At 37.9% G+C, this 9,647-nt stretch overlaps 3 protein-coding genes across 3 annotated transcripts in view; 1 reads left to right on the top strand and 2 right to left on the bottom strand.

Moving 5' to 3' along the window:
• Positions 1-2,976: 2,976 nt before the first annotated feature.
• Positions 2,977-4,107, bottom strand: LOC101290874 (F-box/kelch-repeat protein At3g06240-like). The gene has a single exon (XM_004301849.1). The coding sequence runs from the start codon at positions 4,105-4,107 to the stop codon at positions 2,977-2,979; it is 1,131 nt and encodes a 376-aa protein (XP_004301897.1).
• Positions 4,108-7,366: 3,259 nt separating this feature from the next.
• LOC101315353 (F-box/kelch-repeat protein At3g06240-like) lies at positions 7,367-8,381 on the bottom strand. The gene is made up of 2 exons (XM_004301848.1): positions 8,075-8,381; positions 7,367-7,992 (listed from the first exon to the last, which is right to left on the bottom strand). Exons 1-2 carry the CDS (start codon positions 8,379-8,381, stop codon positions 7,367-7,369), a joined length of 933 nt encoding a protein of 310 aa, XP_004301896.1.
• A 785-nt stretch (positions 8,382-9,166) lies between these two features.
• Positions 9,167-9,647, top strand: part of LOC101315061 (LRR receptor-like serine/threonine-protein kinase FLS2-like) — a 2,321-nt gene continuing 1,840 nt past the window's right edge. Inside the window, exon 1 of the mRNA XM_004301847.1 lies at positions 9,167-9,311. Within this exon, the coding sequence (XP_004301895.1) occupies positions 9,167-9,311 (145 nt within the window). The remainder of the gene's footprint in view (positions 9,312-9,647) is intronic.

Raw genomic sequence — 9,647 nt, 5'->3', positions numbered from 1 at the left:
CTTTAGTTTGTATCTTGCATATCATATTGTCAAATACTGCATCTTTATCATGACATGTTTTATCGAATAACTAGCTATCTATGTTTAATAGCTACTGTACTTCTACAGTTGTGCTCTTGTGAATTTTGAAAACTTGTATTGGTGATTTAGAGTTGAGATATAACAATAATCATTTGATTATAAATTGAACGATAATAACCAAAAATTTCTAGCAAAAATTAGACGAAATAATATGTAAAAAGAGGTACCAAATAGTAAATATATATTAATTATATTAAATAACGGAATATTTCATAAATTAAGGGCATTTTAGACAGTCTGAGATGTGTATTAAGTATAATATTGAAATGAAAAACTTGATAGGTAGTGTATTAAGTAAGGGGTGTGTATTAAGATATTAGGGGTGTGTATTTAAAATTCTCTTAACATACATGCATATACATTATACTTAACTTAAGACATTTATCTATGAACATTAATCTAAGTGGTTATACTCATATATCTCACGAACTATCTCTCTAAATCATTAAAATACAATCGTTATTCAACAAAACAAAATAAAATCAAATAAATAAAGCTAGCAAAATCAATTTCAAAAAAGGAGATTAATTGTATTGTATCTAAAATATAAGAAACATATTAAAACAATAAAAAAAAAGAATTTATTAAAGCCAAAAGGACGGGCTTTTAAGGCCGGGCCGGGTTCGGCTCTAAAAGGCTTAATAGGATAAAGCCGTATGATAAGACCGGGTTTCATTTACATGACCCTTGCTTTACCCTATTTGAGAAGTAAATAGGAGGGTCAATTAGGGCGGGTTAGGGCTGAAGGGCCAAATGATGAGGCCTGCTCTAAAATACACATTGAGTATATATCACCCATAAATTTCCTTAATTAAACGGATTAGATTTTACAAATAAGTCGGATTAACAGTTGAACACAGAATATAATCATACATCTAATTGCATAACACTAAAACTCTAGCCAATAGACATCAATACATTTAAAGGAAAAATGTATATGTATCAACAGAGTTGAAGGCTTGCAGCCATAGACATAGATATATTGCTAGCTTTGAAAACCAGAATTAATTTAGAGGAATCTCATTATCAGTGAAATTGCATCCACTTCATCTGCTCCACACCAAAACAACATCAAGAAGTCCCCAATAAGCTTACTCATGCTATTTAACATCCAGAAATCCCTACAAAATGAAGGAAAGAACACAATTAATCATCTGTGGAACAATCCATAAAAGCCAATGAGTCAATGATCAAGCACAACTAGGCATCAGCTAGATGAACCCTGGCGCATCACATTTCTTCTTAGCTATAACCTGAAGTTTTCCTCAAATGTCTTGATTGCAAGTTCATAACTAGAACCTGAAGTATATCTTTAAACACAACATGCATTGTCACGAGTCCTATTATTCTACTTATCTGACAGTATAAAATCAATCAACTAATTATTTGCAAGTCCAATTTAATTAGTTTGCATCCAATTTAGGAGAGAATGCAAAACCCAAAATCTACGCAAGTTGGTAATCACAAACATAAAAGGTCCCAAATGCAAAGCTAGGCTTCCACTACCTACAGCAAAATCAAAATACTCCATAAAATGAATCTATAACTTTTCGGTAGCAAAAACAACGCATTTCTCAAAATCATAGACAAAATCAAGGAGCCAAGAAACCTAAATTTAAAATGAAATTCTCAAAATTTAAACCCTACATAGAAAAATAAAGCTGAATCTAGAAACTGACCAGTTGCGAATCAGGAAATTAGAACTAATTTCAATGTTGATGTCTGACCTATAGAAACTCCAGTTTACACAAAATAAAGCCAAATTGAATCCATAAATTAAAATAAAGCCAAATTGAATCCATAACTTAAAATAAAGCCAAATTGAAACCATAAATTAATGTATTGAGGTAATCTCAAGCTGTTACGAATCAGGAAGTAGAAAGTAATTTCATACCGACCTACTTGGTCCTTACATTATATGTCTAGTATAGAAAATACAGTTTACACATTCCTTTTGTTGGTGACATTGTTTCTCACTCATTAACCAACTTTGCATTAACATAATCACTTTATGCATAGTGAGATGTATTAATGTAGAAAAAAGAGGAAGTTGACATACTGCAAGTTAAGTTCCATCTACTCAGCCTTAACAGAAAGTAAAGTTTATGCGGACTTGCAGCCACTTGAAGTATCAAACTCAAACTTACAAGACTAACAAACGTTTATTGAGCACAAATTAGAATGAGAGTTACTCAAACTAGTCACCAATATGTACTGGCAGATCCAATAGTTGCTGTGCACAACATAACAAAACATGACTAACAAGTTCAATCTATTGAGTGTCCTGGCAGGCATTCTCATACTGTATGAAACATTAGGAAGAACATAAACCAAGAAAACAAAAGGTAAAGAACAAATCAACTCCGCAACCTCTTCAGTATCACAAACAGAGGTAAACCTACCAGACTTTTCAATCATATACACATTTCCAATATCTTTAAGAAAAGGAACACATATCCTATGATGCCCAAAACAGATATTAGTACATCTTTTATGCCTTCTAAATTGTAAACCTCATTGTACATGCCACATACATATACTTAGAAGACCGTCTCTCTAGTCTCTAGCAACCACAAAGTACCCTAGGCATCAAAGTTAAATAGATAAATCGACTGTTAGAAGAAAGCAGAGTATTTGGAAAAATTTCCAACGAATAAACACTGGTCAAGCAAAGCAAACCAATCATTGAGCATACAAAGCATTCTAAGATGTACAAGGAACTCAACTGGCTTACAGAAATACTAATAACTGGTTCAGTAGTTTCAACAGAATATACAGAAATACTATTCAAATGCATGAAACTAGAGTAAAAGTGAGAGCTACCTAACCAGCACTTGTATGCAGAGAGCGAACATTCCTCTTCCTATTGAGCTTTGTGCGGCAATGTGATGGGTTTCAAAACCCATTGTAACCACTGACTGAAACTAGGCTCTCCTCATATTCAATTACGTCAGACCAAAGGGCATTGTGAAATATATCAAAACTAGGCTCTTCTTCTCCTTCTTCTTGTTTATGAGAGATCCTTATGATTGTTGACGAAGTTCCAGAAAATATCCTGGCAACTGTATAGTTTTCCGTGATCAAGAATGCCCTCAATGTCCATAAGCGTTCCGGGTTTGAAAACCTCAAGCTAAAGAGCTTAGTCCACGACTCACTCACCCCATATTCTGTCATGACCCAAAAATCAATGGAATCACAATCATGAAACGGATAACGCGACACACACAAGCATCCTCCAGCGCAAACCCCGAGATAGCTGAAATCCTTCCCATCTTGGGCGTAATTAGGCAGCTCCATTTTCCGAAACTCTTCCTTGGCGAAATCAAAAGCAACTATTTCATATGGTTTCCTCGGCTTTGGCCCATTTAGCCAATGAAGTGCCTCATTGACAAGAGTCCCCTTCTGGCCAGTTAAGTGCTCATCCTCGGGGCCTCTAATTCTTCTCCAACTCTGATCTTTTGATGAGATGATCTCGAAACTTAAACCGTCCTCCTCATCATCCTCATCCTCATCCTCATCCTCCTCATTATTATAATAAGAATATTTTACAATAACTTTATACTCGTCGGTCGCCGGTAAATAGCCAACACCATAAGCACTTAAAATAACACCATAATCATGTAAACGGACATTTCTGAAATAATAATCTGTGCTAGGTAACTCCTTCACGAATCCAGTTAATGGGTTAAAGACATAGAAAACCTTGCGATTGAACACAAATGCAAATACCAGACCATTGCAGGAGCCCAGTAGTGCCACAGAGCCACCGGCTCGATCGAAAGGGAAATTCAGCTTTCTAAACGACGTCATTTCCAAGTCGAGCGATTCCAGCTGAGGCGGCCATGAGCACAACAGCAGGCTGCGAGTGAGGGTTTTGTTCCTCCGAAGCTCATTTTCGAATTGTTTGTCGAGCAATATGATTGAACGCCACTGCTTTGAGACAGAGGTGAATCGGAGCAAGGATTTCACCGGCAGCCTGGAAATGATATTCACTATAACCTCTTCGGGTAGATTTGCTTCCGCCATTGCTGCAACCAAAAATGTACTAGGGTTTTACACTCTCAGACGACCCAAACAGACTATTATATGTTCGTTGCGGTTATTTGTTGTTTTGGGCTGACAAGCCCGGCCCAATAAACAAACCGCCCCGAAATACTCGGTATATGGAAATACAGTTGCTAGGGGTAAATAGGTTGAAACTGTAATTGGGGTTAGCTTAGTTAAATAAGTACCTCTTAATTAAGGAAATTATGGGTGATATATGCTCAATGTGTTTAGAGTTAACAACTGGGGTTTGGTGGGAGGTTGAGATACAAGTAAAAAAAATAACGGTATAGGAGACAAACCCCAAGTAAGAGGCTGTAACTTTAAAGTTCTCAACCAGTTTGTTTATGGTGGGTTGGGATCAGGTATCTGTTGGTGCCAGTTTTCATGGTATTTCTGTAACTTTTTGCTTGTTTTATGAAGAAAGATAACAGTGAAACTTTTCATCTCTACTACAATAAAGCCGAACGTTTAACAAATTGACCTAAATGTGAATTGTCAAATATGTCCTTATTAGGCTAACCCTCTTTTAGAAAACAAATAAGAGGGTTATTGTAGTAAGAGACAAATTACAAAAAAAAACTATAGATAATTACGTAAGAGATGTGAGACTGTGGAAATAATGACTGAACGTGAGAGTAGTGGAAAGGTAACCACTCTCAAACTCATCACAAACAACTCACACATTCATATAGAACGAGACAGTAGAGCGACATAAATTGATTTCAAAGGATCACTACACCAGACAAGCAGAGAAGAAAAATAGACAAGAAGACAGTAGAGCGAGAGAATCTACCTACAGTGATGAATGAAAGCTAAGTTTTGGCTTGATTTTGTTTCTAACCTCAGCTTCATTTCATTTACATGCAAAGTTTAGGTGATTTTGTGACACCGTGCATAAAAGCTAATCACTTATAAATCAAGGGCCTTAATTCAAGGCTTTTTTTTTTTGATACTTTAATTCAAGGCATCTTTGATATAGTCTAGCTTCTCATGTTTTCTTCCAAAGATAACAGTTCAACACATAATATAATCATATATCAAATTGCATAACACTAAATCTCCAGCCAAAAGACATCCAAACATTTAAAGGAAATATGTATATGTATCAACAAAGTTGAAATCTTGTAGCCATAGACATAGATATATAGCTAGCTTTGAAAACCAGAATTCCGAGAGTGAAATCGCACCCACTTCATCTGCTCCACACCAAAATAAGATCAAGAAGTCCCCAATAAGCTTACTCATGCAGTTTAACATCCAGAAATCCCTACAAAATGAGAGAAAGAACACAATTAATCAACTGTGGAACAATCCATAAAAGCCAATGAATCAATGATCAAGCACAACTAAGCATCAACAAGATGAACAATGGCACATCACATTTCTTCTTAACCATAACCTGACGTATGCCTCAAATCCTCCCGGAATTATATCGTTTGTCTTGGTAACGTAAGTTCATAACTAGAACCTGAAGTATATCTTTAAACACAACATGGCTTTTGTCACGAGTCCTATGATTCTACTAATCTGACAGTATAAAATCAATAAACAAATTATTTGCAAGTCCAATTTAATTAGGTTGCATCCAATTAGGAGAGAATGCAAAACCAAAATCTACGCAAGTTGGTAATCACAAACTTTAAAACTCCCAAATGCCAATCTAGGCTTCCACTGCCTACAGCAAAATCAAAATACTCCATAAAATGAATCTATAACTTTCCGGCAACAAAAACCACGCATTTCTCAAAATCATAGACAAAATCAAGAAGCCAAGAAACCTAAAAGAAAAATGAAATTCTCAAAATTCAAACCCCACATAGAAAAACAAAGCTGAATCAAGAAACTGACCAGTTGCGAATCAGGAAATTAGAACTAATTTCAATGTTGATTTAAGCATCTGACCTATAGAAACTCCAGTTTACACAAAATAAAGCCAAATTGAATCCATAAATTAATAAACAGAGGTAATCTCAAGCTGTTACGAATCCGGAAGTAAAAGTAATTTCCTACCGACCTCCTTGGTCCTTACATTACATGTCTTGTATAGAAACTACAGTTTACACATACTTTCTGTTGGTGACATTGTTTCTCACTCATTTACCAAGTTTACATTAACATAATCTCTTTATGCATAGTGAGATGTATTAAGGTAGAAAAAAGAGGAAGTTGACATATAAGCTATTACACCATCAGTCAGCTTCAGCATTCATAAAACAATGTAAGTTAAGTTCCATCTACTCAGCCTTAACAGAAAGTAAAGTTTATGTGGACTTGCAACCACTTGAAGTATGAAACTCAAACTTACAAGACTAACAAACGTTTATGGAGCAAAAATTAGAATGAGAATGACTCAAACTAGTCACTAATATGTACCGACAATTCCAAGGGATGTGCACAACATAACAAAAGATGACTAGCAAGTTCAATCTATTGAGTGTCCTGGCAGGCATTTTAATACTGTATGAAACATTAGGAAGAACATAAACCAAGAAACCAAAAGGTAATTAAAGAACGACTCATCAACTCCGCAACCTCTTCAGGATCACAAACAGAGGTAAACCTACCAGACTTTTCAATCATATACACATTTCGAATATCCCTAAGAAAAGGAACACATATCCTATGATGCCCAAAACAGATATTAGTACATCTTCTTATGCCTTCTAAATTGTAAACCTCCTTGTACATGCTACACACATATACTTAGAACACCGTCTCTCTAGTCTCTAGCAACCACAAAGTACCCAAGGCATCAAAGTTACACAGATAAATCGACTGTTAGAAGAATGCAGAGAATTTGGAAAAATTTCCAAAGAATAAACACGAGTCAAGCAAAGCCATGCCAACCAATCATTGAGCATACGTACAAAGCTTTTAAAATGTACAAGGAACTCAACTGGTACAGCTTAGTTTGTGTATCTAAGGCATTTGAGAAACTAATAACTGGTTCAGTAATTTTAATAAAACATGCATACAGAAATATTATTAAAATGCATGAAACTAGAGTAAAAGTGAGAACTACCTGACCAGCAAGTAGTAAGCAGAGAGCGAACATTCCTCTTCATTTCAGCTTTGTGCGGCCTTGTGATGGTTTTTTAACCCCGTTGTAACCACCGATTGAAACTAGGCTCTCCTCATATTCACTTACGTCAGACCAATGGCCATCGTGAAATACATCAACACTAGGCTCTTCTTTTCCTTCTTCTTGTTTATGAGAGATCCTTACGTTCGTTGACAATCAGCCATGACAACCAGTTGTAATTGTTTCCCTTTCGGCAACTGTATAGTTTTCAGTAATCAAGAGTGCCCTCATTCTCCATACGTGTTCTGGATTTGAAAACCTCAAGCTAAAGAGCTTAGTCCACGACTCACTCACCCCATATTCTGTCATGACCCAAAAATCAATGGAATCACAAGCACCAATAGGATAACGCGACACACACAGGCTTCCTCCAGAGCAAACCCCAAGGTAGCTGTAATCCTTCCCATCTTGGGCGTAGTTAGGCAGCTGCATTTTCCGAAACTCTTCATTAGCGAAATCAAAAGCAACTATTTCATATGATTCGCTCATGTTTGGCCCATTTAGCCAATGAAGTGCCTCATTGACAAGAGTCCCCTTCTCGTCACCACATAATTCCCAATCCTCAGGGCCTTTAATACTCCTCCAAATCTGATCTTTCATTGAGATAATCACGAAGCTTCCGTTGTCCTCATCCTCATTCTCATATCTATATTCATATTCCTCCTCATCATTACGTATAGAATAGTTTACAATAACTTTATAGTCATCGGTCGCCTGTAAATAGCCAACACCATAAGCACTAAAATATACACCATAATCACGGAAAGGTACATGTCTGAAATCTGTGCGAGGTAACTTCTTCACGAATCCAGTGATTGGGTTAAAGACATAGAAAACCTTGCGATCAGTTACAAATGCAAATACCAGACCAATTGCAGGAGCCCAGTAGTGCGACAGAGTCACCGACTCGGTCGAAAGGAAAATTCAGCTTCCTAAACGACATCGTTTCCAGGTCCGGCGATTCCAGCTGAGGATGGTAATCACGGTATGAGCAGAACAGAAAGCTGCGAGTTAGGGTTTTGTTCCTCTGAAGCAGAGTTGTGAAATGAGGGTCGAATAATATGATTGAACACCACCGCTTTGAGACGGCCGTGAATCGGACCAAGGATTTCACCGACAGACGAGATATTGTATTCACTACAATCTCCTCCGGTAGGTCTGCTTCCGCCATTGCTGCACGGCTGCACCCAAACATGCATGTACGTACTAGGGTTTACTGAATATACAGGAGAGGCGTAAAGGAATACAAAAACGACGCCGTTGCCAGTTTTTTTTTTTTTTCTTTCTGCTTTTAGCTGGCAAGCCCGGCCCAATAACGACTGCGCGCATGGCGATGCTTCTTTGTCGCCCCATGCTCACCAGTGTGCACACAAATCGACCAACCCAAGTACTCTTGATTGATTAGTGGTGGAAGTCTCCTGCAGTTAAGACGTGGCGATTCCGGCGTGGGTGAAGAGGGCTCTAAAGAACAAGGCCGTCGCCGTCACCCTTCAACGAGAAAGGTCTCAGGTACCCACCTTCAAACTAAGCCCTGAAATTTGTGAAGCGACTTTGTGCAGTTCAATTGGTTCAATTTTGCACACCACCTGTTCAATTGGATCCGAGGCGTATTGGTAAAAATTAAATTACTGAGACTTGGATTTCTTGGTCTCATTTTTTTCAATGTCATTCATTAACCAGGCCAGAGGCCACCTACTTATTGGTCTCCAACTAACGCTGTTGCGTGGAATACCTATTTCCACACGTATTGCTTGGTCTGAATGGATTTTCATTCTCAATTAATTCTTGATAATAGTTGGAGATCCCGGTCGGCCAAGTGCATGCAGAAAATTAATAGAAACAGTTGTCTCAACGACTCAACCTACTATATATCCCGCACATACAAGTCTGCAACCACAATCATCACACACAATGGAGATCACTTGGTTCTTCATGGTCTACTCTTTTTGCTTAACTATGGCAGCAGCAGGAACCAACATCAGCACAGACCAGTCTGCTCTTCTTGCTCTCAAAGCTCATATCACCAGTGACCCTCATAACTTGATCTTCACCAACTGGTCTACCACCACATCAGTTTGCAACTGGGTCGGCATCACTTGCGGTAAACATCAGCATCGAGTCACAGCCTTGAATATCTCTTATTTTGATCTCACGGGCACCATTCCACCGGAGCTAGGCAATCTGTCATTTCTTGTTGAGATGCGTTTCAGAAATAATAGCTTTCATGGTAGCTTGCCATCGGAGTTGGGTCGTTTGCGCAGAATCAAGTTCCTTACTTTCGCACAGGCCCGGACCTGAGGTGAGGCCGACGAGGCGGCCGCCTCAGGCCCCAAAAATCTGGGGGCACCAAAATCCGGCAGCTGCCTTGAGCAGGGGGGATTAGAAAAGTTTGCTAGCCATGGAAACTAAAGCTTAAAGCTAGCTAAAACTGTTTGGG

Source organism: Fragaria vesca, linkage group LG5 (assembly GCF_000184155.1).
Source record: "Fragaria vesca subsp. vesca linkage group LG5, FraVesHawaii_1.0, whole genome shotgun sequence".
Taxonomy (NCBI): domain Eukaryota; kingdom Viridiplantae; phylum Streptophyta; class Magnoliopsida; order Rosales; family Rosaceae; genus Fragaria; species Fragaria vesca.
Note: the sequence above shows the minus strand (reverse complement) of the source record. Positions and strands in the feature narration are given on the sequence as shown.

Excerpts from the sequence above, each read along its gene's own strand:
- LOC101290874 (XM_004301849.1), bottom strand. The coding sequence starts at position 4,107 with ATGGCGGAAGCAAATCTACCCGAAGAGGTTATAGTGAATATCATTTCC.
- LOC101315353 (XM_004301848.1), bottom strand. The coding sequence starts at position 8,381 with ATGGCGGAAGCAGACCTACCGGAGGAGATTGTAGTGAATACAATATCT. Across the intron at positions 7,993-8,074 it reads GGGCTCCTGCAATTGGTCTG|ATTTCAGACATGTACCTTTC; the intron begins GTATTTGCATTT and ends TACCTCGCACAG.